Here is a 25,508-nt window from a genome sequence, read left to right on the forward strand (position 1 = left end):
GTACACCATCATTACCAACCTCAGAGCTCATGGTAGGTTTGTCTTTAAAGTTTTAAAATTATTATTAATAATAACTTATTAATCAGTTGTAATATTAATCTCCTATAGAAAAAATAAATGGCATTTTTAACTTCTGGAACCAGACCGTTGAGCTCTGTTCTGCTCATTTAAACATTTAAGCAAGGTAACATCAAGCTGGATAACATAAGTTATGATAGTTTCAGAAGCAGGAGTGTTGCTAGACATAAAGCTCTACTGGGGCACAGACCCCGATTACTCATATCGCTTTTGTTTTCTTTCTTGAAAGCCTGCTGCGTGCAAGAAATGTGCAACACAATGCACTCTACAAACTTCCTTTGCTTAACCCACTATTCCTACACTACAACAAGTACTGGGAAAGGTAAACATGTAGAGATGTTAACCTTTATGAAAATATTTAAGTATTTTCAACATACTGTACATGAACATTCTCAAAATGCTTTATGGCATAAAATGCATACATTGTATATGCAATTAACAAAACCAGAGAAAACTTTCTTGCACATTTACATTCTTCAATATTACACATTACACATCAGGAAAACCTCTTTCAAGTAAGTCTACGGAATTAAATTATTCAACGTCACGCAAAGCGGCCACAGACGAAGCGGCTTTAGACAAAAAGGTCTCCGAATGAGCAGAGTTGTTTGCTAAACTGGCTGAGTTTGGTTGCTAGCTTGCGAAACTAGCTGAGCTATCTCTAACTTTATAAATGCAGAAGTGTCGTTTCTATAAATTAATAACTTGCTAGCTAACATAATTGGTGTAAGTTTAAACTGACATTTGAAACTCATTATGTTTACTTGCAACAACAACTCAAAACAAGCAAAACTATAGTCCTTTTTAGTTGCTAGGTAATTAGCACACAGCAGCCATAGTTACTGCCAACTGTTTTTGTAGTGTCCTAAACTAGAGCTAGCAAATAAAATTATTAATTTCATATCCAAAAGATTGATTCATTGTTATCATACACAATGAAAGACAGTACTACAGAACACAAAAATGTGTTCATTTTCTCAGTAATTCCATAGATTTGACAGAGGTTTTCCTGAGACTTGATGCTTTTTCCATCTGATGTCTGAGACCTGACTCTGAAGGCTGAGGTTGTAGTTGATGGCTGAGGATGTAGATAAACTTGATGTTTATCAAGTCTTACCTCCCTCAAACTCATCTCTCCTTTCTGCATTCCTTTCCCTGCTTCGGCCAAATAATTTTCTGATGTCCATCTACAGGAGCCAATAATGTTTGAGTCAAAATAAGATCATCTGTATTATTTAGAATCTTACTTAAGTTTCATCATGTTTTTTTTTTTTTTTAATTTTATTTAGAGAAACAGGGACAGCGTACAATAAACATTAACCTCAAGGGGAAAGATGCATAGTACCAGGTTTTAGCTCAAGAGCTAATTTCCACCCGTAGTCCCTGGGCAGGCTGATGTTATATTAAAATACATAATACATCATACATACATGAATAATGAAATTTACATTGACCAAATAAATAATAATAAAAAATTCAAGTCATTACATGCACAACATCGGTCACATATGGGTGCAAATTTGATTTGACAAAAGCCATTTTTTTGCCAGACGTGAGAATGTGTAAAAGTTTGTACTTCTTATCAACTCTGTAGGCAACATATTCCACTGACGAGAAGCCACACAAGAAAAAGCATAGTGTCCAAATGCTGTCCTGCGTTTAGGGATCCTGCATTCGCCTCGCACTGTAGATATAGTGGCTTGAGCTGTTGTTTCAGACCCCAAAGTTATAAACTCTTTTAGTGGAGGAGCAGCGTTGTCATGGAGGATCTTATACATCAAACACAGGTTTGTGTGGATTATCAGGTTTTCAAAACTGAGAAATTTGTATTTTACGAGGATATGACAGTGATGGAATCGTCTGGCTTTCTTATCATGAATTTTTAGAGAACTTTTATATAATGTCTCAAGTGGCCTGAGGGAAGATTTACAAGCCTGTGACCAACTTGTCATACAATAAAGAAAGTGTGGAAAATCATTTTCATAACCTACCTCAATTCTGACTTGCGTGCCGACACCTGGGTAGGGTTGCACCAGCTGTGCGTAAGGTCTCACGTAAGTTAGGACGTAAAGTTCACTCTAAGGGCTTACTAGTTAGTTTGTAACTAAGTCTGTGTTTAATTTGGTTGCACCACCTGTTCTTAAGGCAAGATAGTAGGTTGTAAACTCTCCATAATAAAGTAAAGCGTAGTCATATAATATGACGTTTACCTGTATTGATCCAATAAAAAGCCTACAAATTTGTTCATAGAAGTGTTAAAAAGCCGTGAATTTCAGACAAGTAACCTTGTCTGCTAGTGTAACTGTCAGCTGTAATAAATGATATCCCCATTAAAATACAATATGTAATACAAGTAGATTTAATAAATAGTATATTTGCCCTATGTCAGGGGTGCCCACACTTTTTTGTGTGATGATCTACTTTTAAATTACCAACTCAATAAGATCTACCAAGTAAAAAAAACACAGTTTCATTTAAAATAAGAAAATGCTTGTTGGGACTACTGCATGTATGCCTAAATGTAATTCATCTTCTAATTAATAAAAAATATATAATAATGTTCAATGTTGATATCATTCAGTTTTAAAACTAAACCCAAAACACCTACAGAACAATAGATTACAATAGCCAGGGCATTTACCTTATTCTGATGACTAGTAAATATTGACCAGCCGAGGTTTTGTTTATTCAGTTGCCATGACAACTAGGTTTGCGCATAACAAGGACTTCTGAGAACGTAGCGCGAAATTGCGATGCTACTGCCCGGATTAGGCAAAACTGTCTGATTCCATTCAGTTTTGCCTAATCCGGGCAGTAGTATCACAATTTTGCGCTATGTTCTCAGAAGTCCTTGGAAGGCGCGTATGCGCAAACCTAGTTGTCATGGCAACTGAATAAACAAAACATCGCCTGGTCAATATTTACTCGTCAAGTGCAAGTCAGACAGAAACTAAAAGATGGAAAGACATTATATTTATTTTTATTAAAATTTAACGAAAGTACATTTAAATTTTGTGCGATCTACCAGCATTGCCTTTGCGATAGACTGGTAGATCGCGATCGACGTATTGGGCACCCCAGCCCTATATAAATAACAATATATAGGAACTGTATCTCAAATAAATAAAGGGTGATAAATAAATACTAATACAACAGGCTGGAAAAACAGACATTTATTCATTTTAATATCTTATATATTTCATATATGTCGACACTTGACACCGGATGAAGCACCCTGAAAACTGCACTGTTAAATCGGTTTCATGCTGACGAGCCGCTTAAAAGTAAGTTTTTTTCTCTCTTGTAAATGTATACGAGCGTAAATGCCAACATCATCATATATGTCGAAATGATTGATGACTATCATGCAAAAGTCACGGTTACTGTTGTAACCTCCGTTCCCTGAGGGAGGGAACGAGACGTTGTGTTGAATGAAGTGACACAAAGGTCTTCCTTGGGAGCCTCGTGTACCTCTGAACTTGAGAAAAGGCCAATAAGAAATTGGCAGACAGAATTTGCATGTCCAGACCTATGGTATAAAGGGAAGTGGGCGTTTGTCTGTCAGTCAGGTTCTTGCACTAAGGAGCCAAGAATAAGGTACGGCTGTTTACAGTGGTAGGTCTAGTGTCATGGCAGAAAGGACACAGAGGTTACAACAGTAAGCGTGACGTTCCTCTTCTGTCACTCACTCGACGTTGTGTAGAATTAAGTGACACAAGGTGTCCCGTTCAAAAGCACCATGCACTAGCCCGTGTTACGTGAACTGCTGACACAGGTGCAAGCAAGCTGCTGAGTGCTAGAAGGAACTGTATCGGCCGCACGTAACCCTCCCCAACGCATGCAGAAAAGGTGTCATATACAGACCTTAGGTTCCCAGCACCCCTGAGGTGGGAACAGGTGCTACAAGACCAGCATGGGAGCAAGCCTTGCAGTCGTGGCCTTTTCTATCTCTATGTCTCTCGTATAGAGTGTAAAGCGGCTAGAGTGTAAACGCTATGAAATGCGTCAGGGAAGGTGGTCTTTCCCGATCCTATTCTTTCAGGGGGAAAAGACCCTGTGGAGGCCATATCCTGCCCAGACTAGGGGGAGGTGATATGTGGCTAATACACTACGTCGGTTGTCAAGTCACACGTGGGAGTGGCGTGGTGGTAGGTCCTACCTGATGAGGAAGGAGCTCTACAAACACAGTGACCGGGAGCAGTGGGACTGCCCAAGGGAGACGCGGTTCCCTTGGGCAGGGGTACCGTACCGCAGAAAATACATCATAGGGAGTTGCCTGAAGAGGGAATTAAGCCTGTGGAGCCCTTCCCCAGTACAGAATACTCGTGGCTAGTAGTGGGTCTGGTCGCAAATAGCTTCGCTGAATTCGCAGGTCAAAAGGCACGGGAGGAAGAACATCCAGGAAGCGATGCTTATTGGCTAACCTGGGAGAGAAAGCGCGCTGTATCAACTTGGTGAAGGGCGCTAGGTGCAAGTGGAACACCCAGTCGGTTGTGCCGTATTACCGAGTTCAACCGGCTCGGACGTGACAAAACACGAGACGAGACCGACTCAACCCTGAGATTGTAAAATCTTGCAAAGGTATTTGGTGTTGCCCAGCCCACTGCTCTGCAGATGTATGCTAGGGAGGTGCCGTTGGCCAGTGCCCACGAGGATGCCACACTTCTCGTCACGTGTGCTCGAACCCGCAAGGGGGCGGGCACTGCCTGGGTCGGGTAAGCCAGAGAGATGGCGTCAACAACCCAGTGAGCTAACCTCTGTTTTGAGACAGCGTTCCCTTTCCGCCATCCACCATCAGACAAAGAGCTGCTCAGAACATCTAAAGCTCTGCGTGCGGTCCAAATAGATACGCAAGATGTACCAGACACAGCAATGAAAAGGCTGGGTCTGCCTCCTCCCGGGGCAGCGCTTGCAGGTTCACAACCTGATCCCTGAAGGGGGTCGTAGGAACCTTGGGCACATAGCCTGGTCACGGTCTCTGGATAACGTGATTATTTGCCGGACTGAACTCCAGGCAAGTGTTGATGAAAGCTTGCAGGTCCCCTACCCTCTAGATGGAATGTAGCGCTATCAGGAGGGCCGTCTTCAAGGAGAGGGCCTTGAGTTCAACTGAGTCAAGCAGCTTAAAGGGGGGTCTCTGAAGGCCCAAAAGGACCACTGAGAGATCCCAGAAGGGGCACAGGCTTGGCCGGGGAGGATTCAGTCTCTGGGTGCCCCTAAGGAACCTGATAATCAAGTTGTGCTTACCCAAGGACTAGCCGTCCACTGTGTCATGGTGGGCCGCAATAGCGGCTACATACATCTTCAAGGTGGAGGGGGACAGCCACCCCTCCGGCCTCTCTTGCAGAAATGAGAGCACTGACCGATCTGCGCATCTCTGTAGGTCTTCGGCTTGGGAAGAACAATTTGTGACCTCCGCAGGGTAAGGAATACAGCCAGCAACTCTAGTCAGTTGATGTGCCAACGCAGCAGGGGCCCTACCCAGTAGCCAGCGGCAGCGTGCCAGTTGCACATGGCACCCCAACCCAGTTGAGAGACGACTGTGGTGACCACGACACATCTGGATACCTGCTGTAGGGGGACTCCGGTCCGCAGAAAACAGAGGTCTGTACAAGTTTTGAAAGTCTGACAGTAGGAGGGGGTGATTAACACACGGTATGTGTCACGGCACCATGCCAATCTTGGGACTCGAGTCTGAAGCCAGTGCTGAAGCAGTCTCATATGCATCAACCAGAGCTGCGTGACCGCGGCTGAGGATGCCATATGCCCCAGGAGCCTCTGGAATTGTTTTAGAGGAACCGCCGTGCCGGGCTCGAAGAGAGCGAGGCACCTGAGCACTGACTGTGCACGATCACACGTGAGGCGCGCTGTCATTGAGACAAAAGAGATGCTCTGAACCGGGATGAGCTTGCTCTTTCCAAGTTGACCTGAAGCCCTAGATGGCTGAGGTGCCTGAGCACCTGGTCCCTGTGAGTGCATAGTAACTCTCGAGTGTGAGCTAGAATGAGACAGCGAAAGCCATGTGTGCTGACTCCACACGAGGGGCACTAATGGGAAGATTGCTTTTGACGTACCGAGTGGGGCTTTGTGCCGGGGGGAGCAGGTAATAATGCGTCGGGAAGCAAAAGCGCGTCCTGAGGCTTGGGTGCTGAAAAAGACTCAAAGCTCTTACCTACCTCCACGCACCCGGCAGGGGCTGGGTTAGAGACTTAGGAAGAGGTCCTGGAACGGCGTCTTCAGAACTTCAGTCAGCACCGGCCTGCCTGGGATGGAGAGTTGCGGGTCCGGAGCCGTGGTGACTGCGTCCGGGGAGCCGGGACTGTACGTTTTTGGAGCTGGGGTGCTGTGAGAATGGCATGCACTGGCTGGATGACCCAGGGAGTGAGGAAATCGCTCTTTGATTGAGAATGTGGCTACCGCAGCCCGAAGGGGGTGCGGCAAAAGAAAATAAGGAAAATTACGATTTTCTGCCCGGTCCTGATACCAGCTCCGGAGCAAACGTCTGACTGCCTGGGTCCTCCGTCTCAGGAGCGCTTAGGAGCTTTACGGGTCCTAGAGGGGGTCCTGGAGACGGGGAGCGTACACCGCCTGCGGGCGCTCGATGCTGGGGCTAAGAGTTGGGCTTCGGTTGTTGGGTGAGGGCTGTGGTGAGGACGGAGGGTTGCAGTTCAAGCCAATTCTCACGGCAGCCCGGGTAAGCATGTCGGCTATCTGTGCGACAGTCTGATACTGAGGTGGCTGACCCGAAGATGACAGATGACAAACGCTGCCTCAGTGTGATCGCTGCCCAGGTACACAGGGCAGCGTCTGTGACCGTCGGTCTTGGAGAGATATTGACCACATCCAAGAACTACACAGAGGTAGAAAGGCATCTTTAAAAAGACGCATCCTGAAAAGGACGTTCGTGTATTGCTCTTTTATGAGTGAAAATAAACTCTTTTAGAGAAATCAAAACTGTTTTAGGAGGGGAAAACACTCTTTTAGACAGAGAAAGCGCTGATGAAGCGCCCGGGGCGTGGACTGCACAGTGTGCCAAGAGAAAGCCGCTGGAAATGCGCCGTAAGATCCAACAGCAGTGCTTCTTGCCAACAGAGGAGAGTGGAACAGTGGTGAAAGTTCAGCTTACTGCTGCACAACTGCTCGGCTCCTAAGAAAAAATCTGACTGACAGACATACGCCCACTACCCTTTATACTTGTATGTCCGGGGGCGGGACATGCAAATTCTGTCTGCCAATTTCTCATTGGCCTTTTCTCAAGTTCAGAGGTACGCGAGGCTCCCAAGGAAGACCCATTCGACACAATGTCGGGTGAGTGACAGAAGGGGAACATGAGCACATTGATGTCATTAAACGAGTCTGCTTTTTTTATTCCAAACATTACTCCTGGTCGTAAGCTTCCGTAAATATTAAGTTCATTATAGGGTTATGTTCTAACTAAGTTTAATGGCTTCAACGCTCAAATATTTAGTAGTGCGTAAGTTGTGATTTAGTGCCCATTTATACCACAACTAGGCTAAGTTGTAATGTTTTAAATATAATATTTAACAGTTTTTGTAGGGCTAGTGAAAAATTTGGCAGTAGAGGTAGTAGACTTACATACCGGTTTTACCAATTAATCTGTGCCGACAGTCGCATTTGGGAACTATAAGTTATCTGCAAAAATCTATGTGGATAGTTGCAGACAGCTTTTTTTAAAAACAAATATATATCTTATTCCTCCATGTTTCTCTGGCCCTGGAGGATTCTACAGTTAGAACGGCTTGGTTCTACAGTATAACAGAGACCACTAAGCGGTGAAATAAAAGCAATCACTAACTGACAGTATTCATCCATATGTTTTACCCTTACTTCAATACCAATTTGTTTATTTTAATTTGATAAAACAAATGTTCTAAATTAAAGAGGGTATGAAATGAGGGTATGAAAATAAAAATGTGACTATATGGAAACGTGCCCCGTCAGCACATACAATGTTTCTCCAAATTCATATCTTGTGAATTTTTTAACATTCTTTAAATCTACTTTAAAAACTATCAGCTTATTAATGGATTACCAACCTTTTCCACCACCTTGGTATTGGTTTATGGTATAATCAATCAGTTAACCTCTAGTTGGTAGGCAAAGTAAAAAATCTGAACTACTGGTCTGACCGTGCCTGCAGAAAAGTCCTTAATGTTGAGCTCTGAGAAAGATACTTACTTTCACAAAGATCTCACGCTCTTTTTTCTCTTACACATGCAAATGCTTATTGATAAACTAACACTTTCATTTAATCTAAAAACAGTGCAGCAGGACACAGTTGAAGTGATGACGTTATCTGTAATCTCTGTGAAAAAGAAGTGGAGGCTTTCACAGCATGGATCTTCCACGGCATTATACCTTATCACTAATAGATGATGACAGTTGCCAGCAAGACTTTGCATTGCCTGTGTATGAGTGTGTATATGTGCGAACGTGTGTGTGCGTGTGCATGTGGTGATTCAGAGTGGGGGTGGGAGGATTAAGTAAGATGCAGCCGTTGGTGGAATAAACAGCCAGCCGTTCCTATGGCAGTCCACCCCTGCTTCTGCCATAAATAGGTCAATGGAACAACATTCCCCAATCATCCAACATGGCAACATTCCCCTGCCAAATATTCAACATGGCTGCCCATTTATGAACTGTCAGAAAACGCCATTGAATCCCATCACATCAATGGGTGGTCCAAACACTTACTGACTTATTAACTTAGGCTATGTCTCAATTGGACCGAGATATTCCCTCTCACACACGAATACACACAACCCTTTTCGCTTTTACACACTTCTATAAATCACAAATATATCATATTCACTTTGCAATTCAAAATAAAAAAGGCATGTAAATGAACATGCAAAAGAGGCTTCCAGCCAGTCCATAAGTCTTTTCAAAACCAAAACAGCCACATTATGCAAGCCAACCAGAGACATTAACAGAACAAACTATTAAAGAAACATTAACACAACAGAAACATAAAAAAGGCATACAGACATTAGTCACCTACAAATACACATGTGCACACAGAAACACACATACAGTAAACAGATCCATGGCTTATCCCAACTTGCAGTCCCTCTCCTACCTTTCATGGCTGTGATCATTAAGTACATCCTGAGGCTCAGTGCTCATTCAGAGGAGCGTCATTAGCCTGTCTCAAGAGCATGTGCAGGTTTGAATGCAGTGTGAAGTGTGAGCCGTGCGCGGCTAACTGGAGCACTGCTCTGCCTCACTCTGCCTCTCGTCTCTACCGCATGAGAATCCATGTGACTGTGACATAAGGACTAAAACCCTGTCCTCCCACCCCCTCCTCCCTTTAATGACAGCTGTGCCTTCCAATGAGTGATCAGTGAGTGAGTCTTAGGTTGTTTTAAAGGTTTTAAAGGGCTGATGTTGGCTCACCCTACTCTGCTGTACATTGTTTTCATAATATTTTATGCAGGAAGCTGCATGAGGTGAACACAAAATGCTTCACAGTTTGAAAGCAGACTGAAACACTTTTGTTTCCCCTTTCCTTTCACGAGAGTTCTGCATACTGTATTGCAGGGTCAAAAATGAATTTGGCTATTGAGATTCATTCTGAATTTACAAGTGCACATTTTCAAATGTTCTTGAGTGAATTTTTGAGTTATGAAGTAAATATTGAGCAAAATTAAAAATTTATTTTCTTTAAAGGTGTACTCAGTCAATTTTGTCTATGTCATCTTGGACTTATACTGACACCTATGGGCATGGATGCAGCATCGTTCAAATAAGATGTTTTATTTTAATATTATATTTATTCATTTGAACGGGTGAACCCCCACAGCGGTTCAAATGGGAGAGCCCTTGAGTGCTTCCTTCATTTGTGGGATGGGGTGCTTCCAGAATGGACTGAGTGGACCCTTGCTGTGTCCGAACGGTGGGGCTGGCCTGTTGGAAAGTCGAGGATGAAGCAAGCGTCCCCCTGAACCCGGATGAGGACTTGTGGCTGGCTAATCAGGGCTTGATTGACCTTCCTGATATGAAGGCGGTTGGTAGGGATGTAACCAAGGAATGTGTCGGATGACCAGCGGCCCAATAATCTTATTAGGTGATCGGGCAGGCCTTTGTGTGCTGCTGTGGTTGTGGCTCTGATTTGAAAAGAATGGCTTGAGTATGGTTTATCTGGGATTTGAGCAGGACAGATTTTTTTTGGAACTAGAATCAGGATACTGCTTGGTTTTTGTCACCGACGAAGAGGGGATCGAGAGGGTTTCTTGTTTGGGATCTGTTATAGTGTATGTAGTTTGCTAGTGATTGGATGGGTTGGACGGGAATAGGGAGGTTGAAAATGAAAATGTAATGACATTTTGGGTTTGATCTGTTTTGCTTTGTTTGATGAAGTATCTGATTGTGTCGTCATCAAGGATTTGGAGGTCTGAAACAGTGGTATGGGTTTTTGGGTTGAATTGTGTTGAGTTCAGAGCAACGGAGGAAGCCGAAGAATGCAAGGCTGAACATGGTGCCTAGGGTCTTTGAGGAGTTTAGGAAAATGTAGCCTAGATGAAGAGTGTTTAGGCAATGAGATGGTGAGTGTTTGTCTGGTATCGGCTCTGGGGGGTTGGGCTTTGTGGATGCCCTTGATGAGGAGATCTGGGGATGGTTTATTGTGGGAGAATTTTTTTGGAGAATTAATTTGTGGGGAAAAAAATGAATGCCTCTTAGGTATTAGATGAACAATCACATTTCAGCACTTTCAAAATCTGCAATTAATCTCATTTAACTATGAAAAAGTTATGTGATTAATTGCGATTATGGTTGCAAAATTCTGGGAATTTTCAAAGTTGGAAACTTACCATGGGAATTAACGTGAATATATGGGAATTAATGGGAATAAACTGGAAATGTGCATAATTGCAGGGTAGACTATAACAGGGAACTTAAATGTAGATGAAAAAAAAACATCTTGCAGCATAATCTTGGTTAAAACAACCATAATTAATGCAAATTCAGTTGAATTTCTACCCTGCACACAGCATGCTACTTACTGCAGGCTACAGGACTATTGAAGCCACACTACTGTATTGAGCCCAAGGACTACATCCAATCAAGTAAGTTTTGATAATATTACTAGGGTAAATATATTTGATCAATTAAAGTTTAACTAACAAATACTAAATCAGAATGTGTTCATATAGTAGCTAGCTAACCAGTAAACCAGATATGCTAAATGTAAGAAAGCTAACATAATTTCATTGACAATTTAAGAGACTAGCTATCATGGTGCTATCAACTGTGATGCTGTTTTGACTGCCTTCTGCTAGCCAGTTTTCTGTTATCATACAAGAACGTAGGTTATAGTTTGATTTAGCATGCTGATTGAGGAGTGTTCATCTATTCATCTAGCCATTTCTATGAATTTGTCAAGCATTAATTGTAAAATATTTTTACCATTCCAGAATATTCCAATTGTTTAGCTAACTATTTATATATCTGTGCATGGCATTGCATTAGTGTTTTTTTTTTTTACAAGCTTTTTTCAAATCTTATTCTACAGAACAATGCCACGTGGGTCATCTGATATGTGGATACATTTCACCTCAGCCAATGTAGAAGGAAAGGCTGTGTACATTTGTAAATGCTGTGCAAAGACCTAAGTTAAGAATGCCACAAAGACGCAGCAGCATATAGCCAAGTGCCCAAAGTTTTTTCCAATATTTCCAAACTTCCTATGGAAAGTTTCCAGACATTTTCCACCCCTTTGCATCCCTAATTGTGATACAATTTTTTAACTGACTGACAGCATTAATAAAACAGAAAATAATTGTTATACTGCTACACATTACACTTATCAGTACTCCTGCTTTGCCCAGGTGTACTTCCTGGTAGGTACAATTTTGGCAAAAACTCTTATTTGGCTAGCATTTTGTGTTTGTCACGTAATATTTTGTATGGATAGAATGTGAACAGAGACGTAGGGCTTATTTGTCCCCTCACTTGGCCTGACCTTTGTTCTTGTTCATTGTATTTTCTGACATGCAAGTGCCAGCTTTACAGGTCACATACACAGGTTGTGCTACAAATATCTGATGAACTGAGTCATAAAATGCCCTTCATGGTCTATATTTTTACCTAAATATAAGTTTATATTTCCCTGATATGTATGTTTGATGTTGTCTTGATAGTCAACATTTTCAGTTAAAAATGACAATGTGTGGCAAGTGTGAGTCTAATGAATCTGGTGTTCTAATTTGATTATTTAGTGAAAAGTGTTCTTATATTATTGATTTTTCTGGCACACACACACATACAGCGCAAGCAGAGAGCGAGCGGGCGGGTAAGTGAGTGAAAGAGAGAGTGTAAAAAAGTACTTTGAAAGAGTGCGTACTCTGCCAGAATAACCACATAAGATAACGCATGAAAACTTATGCACAGTATCAAATAAGTAATTTATAATAGTCCTAACTGTAGAGAGCATATCAACAAGAAGGCCTATCCAGGACATTTTAGCCAATTCCGGCCTGACCCTTTTTTCAGTTCTGAAAAAGAGGACATGTATGGGTAAAAGAGATCGAATGGTCACCCTACCATAGAATAGTTCCCAAGATGGAGGCCGAGTGGCTGAATTGCCTTGGAAGAAACTTTGACAATGTATAATAAGACCATCAGAAGAACAGCAGTGATTTGAAACTGCATGTGTTTGCCTACAGGATAACTGGCATATTTGGAATTCTACCCATATGCGTGTGGGGTACAGGCACATGCACACATATGTAGCTTTATACTGGTCTGGCTGAATCTGAGGGGAATAGGGCCATATGAATGCTAATGACCTGGCCAGGACCCAGCAGACCTCCCAACACCCTGTACAATCCACTATGACAAAAAGATCTGCTCAAAGAAGACGCCACACTTGTACTTGTGCAAAGTAACAAGCAAAACCACCTCTACTGTTGTGAGAATCACTGTTATTATACAACACACAAGCTCTAAGTAAGAATCCGCTGGCTGACATTATCAGGCAACATGTCTCAAAAAATCCAGTTTTGTGACCTGAAACACCTTAAATGACAACAGAGGAACATGTATCTTGCGAGCTGTCAATACTCGCTGTGCTTATAGTTCAACTAAAAATGAGGCTGTCTGTGGCAGGGCGGAGGGCGGGGTGGGTCGTGATTCTACACACCTGGTCCCTTATCAGGCTAATCAAGCCTCCGAGAGAGATAAAGGCCGACTGCGGAGGATTGTGCGGTAGAGAGAGATAATTTACGGACATGTCCGTCATGTGTGTTTTTGTGTCTTTTGTTTCAGTTTATAATTAAAATATAGTTTATATTGTCAAGCCGGTTCTCGCCTCCTCTCCATTGAACTGATTACACTGTCATTCTTTCTAACATCTTCTTTTGCGTTCCATGGAAGAAAGAAAGTCAAATAGGTTTTTAAATTATATGAGTGTGAATTTTCAGAATTTTCATTTTTGGGTGAACTATCCCTTCAATGTAGATACTCTAGTCTTGTCTCTAATGCTCATTGCTTCTAGAAAGATCTCCATCACACAGTCCAACTGAGGATTAAATAGTTGAAATAGAGATGCCGGAGCTGTTTCTGCAGGTCTCATGTTTCAAGACATGACACTAGTGTGAGGACGAGGTTCTGGTGTCTGAGAGAATCTGAGGGAGAAATCCATCCCTCTGCAACCCTGAACACAACTCTTCCTGGGCTGATTTAGCTTCAGTAGGCAAGACATGCTAATACATGCTCCCAGCTGCTGCTTGTTTGCTTGGCGTCTCCAACGCAAACACCAAAACACATGCGCACATGTACAAACACCCACATTGACTATCACAAAACAAAATGCATGAAAGGAAAATTATCTTATTTCAGAACAGAATGCAATATGGAACTAAAGGCAGTGCAGTGCAGTGCATAAACTATTTCTACTTTAAACAGTTTCACACTCTCTATTTATAACATTTTGCCTCAAGTACATTCAAGTACACAGGGGACATCTCAGCGAGTAAAGGGGATTTTGAATCAGTCAGTGCACAAACAGGAAGTCTCTATTGGTAAACCACAGACTCATCCCACTAGTGTGCAGTTATTTTCAAGCAACTCCTCTCACCTTGACCCATGTTATACTGTTATGTTGGCAAAACTATCACATTGAAACAAACATATAAGAAATCACTCTTTTTTGTTATTCTGTGATATCAAAAGTGTCACAAATTAACTTGGGCAGTTAAATACAGGCATATTTGTACATATAATTTATTCATTTTGAGGAATAATTAGGGATTCAACCAGTAGGTATTATGAGAGCGTACTGTTCGTGTGTGTGTGTGTGTGCATGTAAACATGGTGTGGGGTGTGAGAGGTGGTAAGTAAGATCAGTTACAGCCCTAAAAACTGGTAAACACACTACAAAAAACTAGTTTATGAAGATACTGCAATGATATCTTATTTGGATCTTAGCTCCAACAACTATAATTTCCTTTTAGTTGTTAGGAAATAAAATGTCATTGAATAAGTGATGGAAGTTGGTGAGAGATAGCACTCTTTATACTATTGTTAATTATCATCATCATCTGATCTGTGCAGACTTGAAGATCAAAGCGTGCATCTTTTGTCACTTTCTCAAATTAAACTGAAGAATCTGATTAAACTGAAGAGGAGATGGTTGTCAAAGTGGGTGTCAACGTTCTTCATTTCTAAAAGTTTGGAGTGTCCACCCCTTGTTACTTTTGTAACAGCTTCTCATTAATTTGGTCATTTATGCAGATGGAACATGTTATATAAACTTTTTGCAGCCAAAGGAATGTATTATGACATGAAAATTGTACTTACACGTGTGTGTTTTCTTGGCTGAAGACACATCTGAAAAAGACAAGAAATAAAATAAATCATATGAAGCTTGAAATCTTATGCGATGATGATTGCAAAATAATAATCTTAGACAAAATTTATCATACACCTTTTTTGCAGAATAAGCTCTGTACATTTAAAATATGGGTAGAGAGTAAGTTCTGAAGTGTGCAGAGTAAGATTTGTCATGAGGCCTCCAAATGAAGTTACTACTATTCTTGAGTTATGATTCAATTATTTTGTTTGTTGCATTACACTGCGATAACTATTATTTTCATATATTCATTGGTGTTACATGTTTATGTTATTTTCAATTTCCTTTCTAGCTTATTTACAGTGTAAAAACCAAATTGACCTTGTGTGCAGGTTTTCACAACTCTGCTCTCATTTGAGAAAAGAAAACCTTAATTGCACTATTCTATTTTAGAAGAAATGTATTTTCATACAAATACCAAAAATCAATTAACCTTCAATTAAGTTATAAAATAATAAAAAATCTGTACCCATATTATATATACACTCACTGACCACTTAGTGTTAGGAACAGTATGGTCCTAATAAAGTACCTGATGTGGTCTACTGCAGTTGTAACCCATCCTCCTCAAGGTTTGAAATGTTGTGCATTCTGAGATGCTCAGAATACTCACCACATACAGAGTGGTTATCTGAGTTATAATAGCCTTTCTGTCAGCTCAAATCAGTCTGGCATTTCTCTGTTAACCTCTCTCATCAACAAGGCGTTTACATCAGCAGCACTGCCGCTCACTGGATGTTTTTTGTTTTTGGCACCATTCTGAGTAAATTCTAGAGACTGTTGTGAATGAAAATCCCAGGAGATCAGCAGTTACAGAAATACTCAAACCAGCCCATCTGGCACCAACAATCATGCCATGGTCGAAATCACTGAGATCAAAATTTTTCCCTATTCTGATGGTTGATGTGAATATTAACTGAAGCTCCTGACCTGTATCTGCATGATGTGCACAGTGTATGTATGCATGTATTTATTGTGTGTGTGTGTGTGTGTATATATATATATACTGTGTACTGTGCAAAAGTTTTAGACACTTGTGCAAAATGTTGCATAGTGAGGATGTCTTCAAAAATAAAGAAATAAATAGTTTTCATTTATCACTTAATGTTATACAAAGTCCAGTAAACATACAAAAATAAAAAAAATATACGGTGTGACCAGCTTTGCCTTTAAAACAGCACAGATTCTCCTAGGTACACGTGGACATTTTCTTGGTTGTTGGCAGATTGAATGTTTCAAGCTTCTTGGAGAATTCACAACAGTTCTTCTATCTATTTAGGCTGTCTCAGCTGCTTCTGTCTCTTTATGTAATCTCAGACAGATGTTCAGTGGGGGGCTTTGTGGGGGCCATGACATCTGATGCTCCCTGTTCTTCTATTCTAATATTTTCAATTTGCAAAAGTAATGTTTGGGAGTCTAACATTTATATTTCCTATTGGCACACTAAAGCTGAAGATATAAATAACCATCTCAAGACAAAAGCCTTTGTGAAACATCTTATGTGCATCTTAAGACTTTTGCACAGTACTGTATATATATATAAGTATATATAAATACATATTTATATATAATTGGCCTGGCCGATATATCATTTAACCACTAAAAATAAGGGCATACATAAATAGTGCATAAAGTACGCAGTCATGTTTATGAATCGCATAGGTAAAACCTAAAAGCTTTCTAGTGATCCCAAGCCATGCCAGGCGCTGGTTTAAGCTTTTATAGTTACATTCAGTGCAATTCGGGCCAGCACAGTCAATCACCATTAATCCACCCACTCCCTTTAATCAGGGCTATTGTACGACAGTCAAGACTGCTATTGTGATGCAAAGTGTCTATCTGATAGAAATACAATCTGTCATGACTTGTGATACAAGTATCACTGTTCATTTCGCAACCAGATACAAGTGGTAAATGGCAACTGTCAATCAATAAAGCATTAACTAGTAATTTGTGCCAAATGAATTTCAATCTGCTTGTAATTTAGAAACACTATTAAAAGAGTTCATGTGCAACTAAGGGCACACAGCACAAGGCAAATTAAGTACAAGAAATAACCATTGTATAAGGTGGTAAATGGCAGGCACTTTCAAATGTTGCACTTCAATTGTAAAGAATATTGTTTAAGGATTAATTACATCATGCATGTGAATGTGATCTCATTGTAAATCTCCAACTTGTATTAATATCTGCGTATCCTACTTGTAAAATTAAGCTTTTAAACAGGAGCTTAAAAATCCTTGATGCTTTAACCAGTATATTCATTAAACTGATTAGAAGAGTTTTCTCCTTTCTTGCTCATTTTCAAGTCTTATTTTCAGCTGGACCAGAACAAACGTTGACTTCCTGGTTTTTGAGAAGGCTCATTCATTATTCCTCTCCAGCTGAAAATAAGAAAGATGAAAACAGAGAAACTGACTGTGAACCTTTATTTATCCGTCTATTTATGGAACGAAACAGGAGAGGCATGAAAAAAATCCTGTCCTTCTTAGTCTCCTTCCCATCTTTGCAATGCTAAGTGAGAAGAGGCTTCAGATCTGATGATGCTCTGCAGAGAAATGAAGGCAAATCTCCAGTCATTGTTCTTTCTACCCATTTCTAATTGGTTTAACTCCCCGTTCTCTGACTAAAACAGCCTCTCTTTGTTTCTGTCTGTTCACATTGAAATGTCCCTGTAATTCTTCTTCCATGCTGAGTTTAGCTCCTAAGAACAGCGAGCATGTGGATGTGCATGAAAAAATGGCTGAGGGCTGAGAGGATTAGACTGCAATAACACTTAAACAGAATGGAAAGCAAAGGTCAGACGGGCCGTTCGTACCCAGAAAAATTATTGCGTTGATGTCGTTTGCCTTCTAGCATGCTAAGGGCCTGTGCTTTGTTTCTCTGGGTTTACAAACAGAACATTTCAATGTAATCTCACAAACTAATCAGATTTATGGGGCTTTTCCACTGCACAGTACAACTCGACTCAACTCAACTCAACTCGACTCTGCTCGCTTTTTTGGGGTTTTCCACTGTGGATAGTACCTGGTACCTGATACTTTTTTTAGTACGACCTTGGTCGAGGTTTCAAGCAAGCCGAGCAGATACTAAATGTGATGTCAAAATCCTGCAGATCACTGATTGGTCAAGGAGAATAGTCACTACCAGCATCACTGGATTTCTGACATGCGATATCAACCCGCTAGTTTTAAAGTTAGCAATGGCAATAACTAGAGGTCTGTTTTTAGCATTTTTTTCATAATCGGCATCGGCCAATATCCAAGTATATCAAGCCGATTATTAGGCAGGCGCATCTGTGGGCAGCCTAGTGTTGTTGTGGAACACGAGTTCGACGCACGCTGCCCCTAGAGTCAATTTCCAGCAGAGTGAGCAGACCTCATCCAGTGCCTATAAGGAAGGAGCTAAGTTCCTTGGAGAAAACAGTAAGGATTAAATTTGTATAACTTCTTTATATTTAATTAAAAACTTTTGATATTTTACTGCCAACTTAAAGAGAAAACGCGACATGACATTCGGCTACTTTGGATATTGATAGCGTAGTTGAAGTTGCATTATCACAGCAGAAGGGTTGCTAGCGTGTCACAATAAGTAAGCAAGAATTTTGCAATTACAGACAGTGAATCTGAGACTTTTATTTGTTCTGTTTGTGTGTCTTATATTTGAGAGGGTTGTCACTCAATGCAGAGAAATAAGTAATAAAAAATATACCAACGCGCTATATGCTATTGAAGAACTGGCTTTGGTAAGCTCGGACGTTATCGCTTCTGCTGTCGGTACTGGAGAAATTAAGAAAATACATTTATTATTGCTATAAAGAGAAAGTAATTTTATCTCGTCAGCCATTTCTATGTATAATAATTCTATGAAACCATTTGTCTGTGATGCAATTTAGCAATTTGCAGTCAGAGAGAGAGAGAGAGAGAGAGAGATCTCGCGCACAGCGAGCACAACACAGCCCAGCTAAATGAGTGACAGAACTAAACATTCAAACGTAGCCTGGTTTAGATCTGTGATTATTAGTCTGATTTTATTTTATATTTCGCCTTCCAAAGATTATAAAAATAATATTCATACATAAGCCGCATTCTGTCTAGCACAACTTCCTTCCCTTCACAGAGGTGCACTGACATTTCTCCCTAAAACTCAAACTTAACGTCAGAATCAGCACGATCGGTGATTGTTGTAAAATGCAGTCTAGCTACTTTTGCTAAATTGCGGGACGCGTTTAATAATAATAATAAGAGCGCAAGAGATACCGTTCCCAAGGTGGCGCGCGCTCCGAAACAGACTGCAAAGAGACAATCAAAGTATAGGCTATTTTGGGTTTCATGTGCGCGTCTAAACGATCAAATATACACAAAAATATGTCTAAACGACCGGCTTGGAGATTCACTTAAACACAGTTTATGTCTTAAATGGACGTAGTTATGGAAGTAGTTGGGAGAAAATATGCTGCATCAGGAGTCTATTAGATCTGAACTCGGTCTTAAAGGGGAAGCTGTCTATTAAACATGTGACGATTGAGCCATTACTGCGAATCAAACAACAAAAGGCAAAGAGAAAATCACTTACAGCTCTTGAATGAATAAATTATGCATTAATAAGCATTAATCTATCTATGATAAACTATGCAGTGTTATTTTACAATTGATTACTAGATTATTAGATTTCTTTTTAGACCACACCTGAACAGTAATGTTAGTAGACCTTCCTGAAATTAAATCACTGTGCCTATATAAAGTTTATCTTTGTTTAATATATATATATAACAAAAAGAACCGTTAAGAATACCGTTAAAGTACCGGATCGATAAGCAGTATCGGTAAGATAGTAATACCATTAAAACCTTAACGATACCCATCCCTAGTTATGCCTGTGCTTCTCTTGGATGCTCTGAATATTGGATTACGTGTCTGGATTGCCCCTTAATTAAAGCTGCATTTGGATCTCAACCTTCGTGTCTCGGAGCAGTTCGTAACACCTGCTTTGTTTATTTAATATATTTGTTATACATTATTTATACAATATGTTTTTACATTATACATTTTTAATTTAAGTGTCAAGTGTTCAATAAATGTATTTGTTGAGAAATTTTGTCTATCTTAAATAATTATTTGTGTTACATTTTATCTTTCAAATAAAAGGTTCAAATAAGAGGTTAAAAACAAGCACATATCGGCCAAATATCGACCAAAATAAATCGGCTGCATTAATCGGCCATCGGCCGACCCGGATTTCAAAAGATCGGCATCGGCCTGAAAAAAACAATATCGGTCGACCTCTAGCAATAACAGTACCGTTTTTTCACGTTTGTTCTGTGCACAAAACCACGCCGTGGTCAATAAACGAGGTCCACTCGTTAGCGATGAGCGAAACAAAAATGTCTTTCAGGAAGTGTCTCAGCTGTTGGCCACACACGCTACCACCGGACCAAACTGTTTTAGCATCAATGTTTTTTAGGGTGTTCAGCACATTTTAATGTGCTTCTTAACATCCACCGTACACAATAAGTAACAAACATACTGAAATGTGCATCATATACACTTGAAAATGTAAACATAAATTAAAATAAATTGTATTACCTTCTATTACAGCTGCATACGTAATATTTTTTTTGTTACGATTAACAGAATCCATTATTGAGTAAGTACATAAAATATGCATGATTAAAACTTTTTTCTTACCTCAATTCACTAAGGTAAGCCTACAATAATGATTTTTATATTGAGCTATCGGGTCAGATTTGGCACGAAATCGCAGGCTTATTTCAATCATCCTTGTGTGTTTTCGTCATTTCTGCAAGCATAGAAAAGAGGGACTGGCTGTATCTCGCCACTCGTGTGTGTCAGCTGTGAAAGCCATGGCTGTTCACTCAGTTGCTGTTCAGCAAAAATTATTAAGGAATCATTATTGGGAATTATTATTGTACTGGTTACATTGTATATTTCTGCTTATTATTTCCATGTTTAAAAATTTATTTTTCATCTCCATTATTATTAAATCCTCCTTTTGTGTTTTAATATTACATTGTTATTGTTTGCAGGGCATACACCTAGTATTGTATTATGGTACACTTGCATTGTCCATTTTGGCTGTAGATTGTAATATAAAAATAAGTGTCTTCAATTAATCTTATATCAGCCATATCAGGAGTTTAAATTGATGTTTAGTACAAACATTTGATGTTTAGTACAAACATTAACAAAAAAGTGAAAGCTGAATCCAGATCATCTGTTCTGATTCTGCTGGACCTTTCTGCTGCCTTTGACACAGTCAACCATCAGATCCTTCTCTCCACCCTCTCTAAACTGGGCATCACCGGAACTGTGCTGGTTCAACTCCTATCTCTCAGAAAGGTCCTTTGAGGTAGCCTGGAGAGGGGAGGTATCCAAGACACATCAGTTACTTACTGGGGTACCTCAGGGATCAGTGCTTGGGCCACTTCTCTACTCCATATACACAATGTCATTAGGACCCATCATCCAGTCACATGGTTTCTCTTACCACTGCTACGCTGATGACACGCAACTCTACTTGTCTTTCCAGCCCAACGACACCACAGTGACCGCTCGAATCGATGCCTGTCTGGCAGACATTTCAGCCTGAATGAAGGAACACCACCTGCAAATCAACCCAGCCAAGACCGAACTCCTTGTCAGCCAACCCTGCTGTTGAACACAACATCACCATGCAGCTGGGTCCAACTACAGTGTCGCCTTCCAAAACGGTCAGAAATCTAGGGGTAACCATTGATGATGAGCTAAATTGCACAGACCACATCTCAAAGACTGCAAAATCATGTAGATTTACTCTCTACAATATCAGGAAGATAAGACCTTTCCTCTCTGTACATGCCACACAACTGCTCGTTCGGTCACTTGTCATAACTAGACTGTGCTACTGTAACTCTCTCATTGCAGGCCTTCCTGCATGTGCTATTAGACCTCTGCAATTGATCCAGAATGCATCAGCACGTCTGGTCTTTAATGAACCTAAGAGAGCACATGTTACACCACTCTTTGTCTCTCTCCACTGGCTGCCAGTTCATGCACGTACTAAATTCAAGGCCCTGATGCTGGCATACAAAACAGTCACTGGGTCTGCTCCAGCATACCTAAAAACATTTATGCAGAGCTACGTTCCCACCAGAAGCCTGCGGTCGGCTAAGGAACGTCGCCTTGTCGTACCAAAACAAAGAGGCACCAAAACACTTTCCCGGACTTTCAGTTTCATCATACCACGTTGGTGGAATGACCTTCCCAACTCAATCCGTGAAGCTGACTCACTCTCTATCTTCAAAAAACGGCTAAAAACACATCTTTTCCAAAAGCACTTAATCGGTCACTAAAAAAAAAGATTTACAATTCTTGTTGCACTTAAATCTGTTTTGTATACTATTCTGATGATAGTGAAACTTTGTAGTATGGCACTTTTCGTACCACTGTCTCCTTAAGATGATTCGCTTATGTTTTCCTCTTTTGTAAGTCGCTTTGGATAAAAGCGTCTGCCAAATGAATAAATGTAAATGTATGTAAATGGACAAAGCTTTTGAATAATCATATTAAATTATGTTAATAAGGGTGTTGTTTATCTTCCTCCAATTGAGTAATATCTTGATTATAAATGTTTAAACGAATATCATAATATCAACAGAAAAAAATAGGTGAAGATCTATGAGTGATGGCAAATCAGGTTACCTCAAACTATGAGATTCATCCACGCAGTAAGGCCGCTCCCTATAAGCAGACTATGAAGACTGCATAGGGCACCAACTCCCTAGGGGGGCACCAGAAATTCCACCGGCTGCCCTTACTCGCACGTTATACATTATTCAAGGACCATAAAGTAGTTGCGGAACACAGATGATCGCTTCGTGCTCAGATAACGTGAACCCCTTTTTTATTATTTTAATAAAATAAAATATATTTCTAGAGCAAATAGTTTTTCTAAAAATGCATGTCCACACATGTGGACAATGAGACTACATTGTAAAATTTTAAATAACACTAAACTATAAAAAGTTTTCATTAAATAGTTTATTATGTGTCCATGTGTTACAGCTGATTTTCTGTAAATCTTATTAAATAATTCTTATTCAAAGTAATGTCCAGCATAATCCAATCACTGCCAAACATGTTAAAATAAAATGTAGCATTATAAAATTCTGATGTACTGATTACCATTGTTCCATGTCTGCCAAACATGTTGAGTGGTCTAAACATCTTCTGCAGCCTGAAACTGAACTTTTGGTCCGATTTTAGGATTGAATGCACTTAGCTGCATAGAAAGCTATGGGATGCTCTCTTGCTCCCTATTTATTGAATGACTTAACCTCCATTGCACTGTCTGTCTGCACTGGTCTCAGAACAGTTCAAAATACACCTTATTTTCACCCTAACTCCATATAAAGCCTCTGAAAGCAAAATTTTTCAGTTTTTGGATGAATCCATTTATTCTCAATGTGACAATGCATAGTAAATATAGGAATGCATTAACTAACGTTCCATCCATCCATCCATCGTCAACCGCTTATCCTGTGTACAGGGTCGCGGGGGGCTGGAGCCTATCCCAGCTAACATTGGGCGAAAGGCGGGGGACACCCTGGACAGGTAGCCAGTCATTAACTAACGTTAATAAATATAATTGTATTGTGCAGTGATAACACAATGAAACATAACAAAATGTATATTAAAACGAAGCTATATGACCCATAGACGTGTTAGAGTTGAAATGTATTCAAAATAAGGAACCTCTTTTTCTACTTTTGAGGAAATGCGGTCCCAGTGTCTGTATGTAAACATCATGTTTATCAGGGTGCTTATGTGTGAAAAATTAATGGACTTTTTAAAGTGGCATATCAAATGACACTAGAGATGCTAGTCTTTACAACCAAATAGATATTTCTTACCAGAGGCACTTTTGTTGCCGTTGCATACTGGGATATTACATTTGGTGGGATGCAGGTGGCATACTGGCTTATAAAATTTTTTAGGACGGCTTTTAGCAGAGAATGTGTGCTTTCAGTTTATTTGAGAGATTAGTCAGTTTTGAGGTAAAACTACTTGCATGGTGATTCTCTCAATCCTGTTTGAACCAGGCATGTATTTGACGTATAAACCATTGAATAATGCTTAATAAAACATGTGTTTTGATTTTCACGTGGCCGAACATTCATTCAATGAGGTTGACCAGAAAATGTACTTATTTAGTCATAGACATGTAACAGTTACTGTTGATGATTGTTATGTGTTACTGGTCTTGTTGCAGTGAAACAGGCATATGGTCTCTTCAACTCGAACTCTGGGGGCCTGATTACTTAATTCACTGATTTTTAAAGCCGACCCCAACTGGCATACTCATGTGATTTTGTGTGTCGGAGTTAAGCAGGGTTGAATGGGTTCATGTGAGGTTGGTTCATTCTCGTACACTGATGTATTTTCAGGCCCTGCTCACTATGAAGTGTAAAAGATTGTCAAAGTCAGTTGGTGTCACAAACCTAATGAGAGTTTGAAACAGTGACTCTGTAAACTGATTTAAGAGCTTAAAACTCATGGCCAGAGTTGGAATCTCCTTTGAAACAGATATCATGATTCAGGTGTTAGTATTGGGGTTAGGGATATGGCCACATCATTATTTAAGGTTTAATTTTAGAGAACGTTTGGCAACTTGATATATCTTATGTAAAGTTAGGCTTAATGTTTTATAAGACTGAGTTACTTTATCAGAGTTAGGTGCAGTTTTCACACCATGCTTAAAGGGTCATGAAACCCCGTTAAAGCACTGCTCAGCTCTCACCACAATTTGAAAAATGTGGAATAAAGGGGGTGTGTAAGTAGAGCTGTTGTGATTACTTGATATAATTCAATTCCTTGCTAAATTCCTCAATCACAAAATTGCCAAAACAGCAAATAAAAAATAAGGGAGAAGTGTCCACAGACTAAGTGGTGTTATCTGAGTAAGAGCACTACACTAGATTTGAAAAACAATAATTTTGTTTGGCAATCTGAAAAACCAACATCACTTAAAAAATGCAACAGCACTTGAAAAGACATCCTGTTTTCAAAGACCCGCAGGACACAGCATGGTAAGTTCACTAGGTAGACGTTGCATGTGATCTACGGTGCTGTGTCCAGATGCAGGAGAGAAAGTAAGCCCTTCGTAGCACAAGCTCAGCAGTGTCCACAACTGCTCCAGCTCAATACAAGATAGCAAAAACGTATATTTCTCAATGACATGATTACTATAAATAATCTATTGTGTTTTGTGTTGCATGTAAGTGATAGCAAAAAACACATTACAAAGACCTCTAAACCTATTTATCTACAAAATCTTTTGCAATATATGATTTTTTGAAAAAAATAAATAATATAATGTCATGAAAACTATACACCATACGTGTCAAGCGACAAGATTTTGCAACCTAGAGAGAATGCAGCACAAGAGCAACAATGCCTGCAACTGCTCCAGAACAACGTAAAAGAGTAAAAACATATCTCTCTATAATGCGATTACTGTAAATAGCCTATTATGAATATACTGTGACTCAGCTTCAATA

The 25,508-nt window shown here is 40.1% G+C and overlaps 1 protein-coding gene across 2 annotated transcripts in view; it reads right to left on the minus strand.

Annotated features, from left to right (window-relative positions):
- LOC127654065 (nuclear receptor ROR-alpha B) overlaps positions 1-25,508 on the minus strand; it is an 81,090-nt gene that overhangs the window by 23,021 nt on the left and 32,561 nt on the right. Inside the window, exon 2 of one of the 2 annotated variants that reach the window (XM_052141040.1) lies at positions 14,899-14,928. In XM_052141040.1, the coding sequence (XP_051997000.1) occupies positions 14,899-14,928 (30 nt within the window). Of the gene's footprint in view, positions 1-9,178; positions 9,334-14,898; positions 14,929-25,508 lie in introns of those variants that run through there. The other variant, XM_052141046.1, reaches the window with a different exon arrangement.

This window comes from Xyrauchen texanus, chromosome 2, assembly GCF_025860055.1.
Source record: "Xyrauchen texanus isolate HMW12.3.18 chromosome 2, RBS_HiC_50CHRs, whole genome shotgun sequence".
In the NCBI taxonomy this organism is placed as follows: Eukaryota; Metazoa; Chordata; class Actinopteri; order Cypriniformes; family Catostomidae; genus Xyrauchen; species Xyrauchen texanus.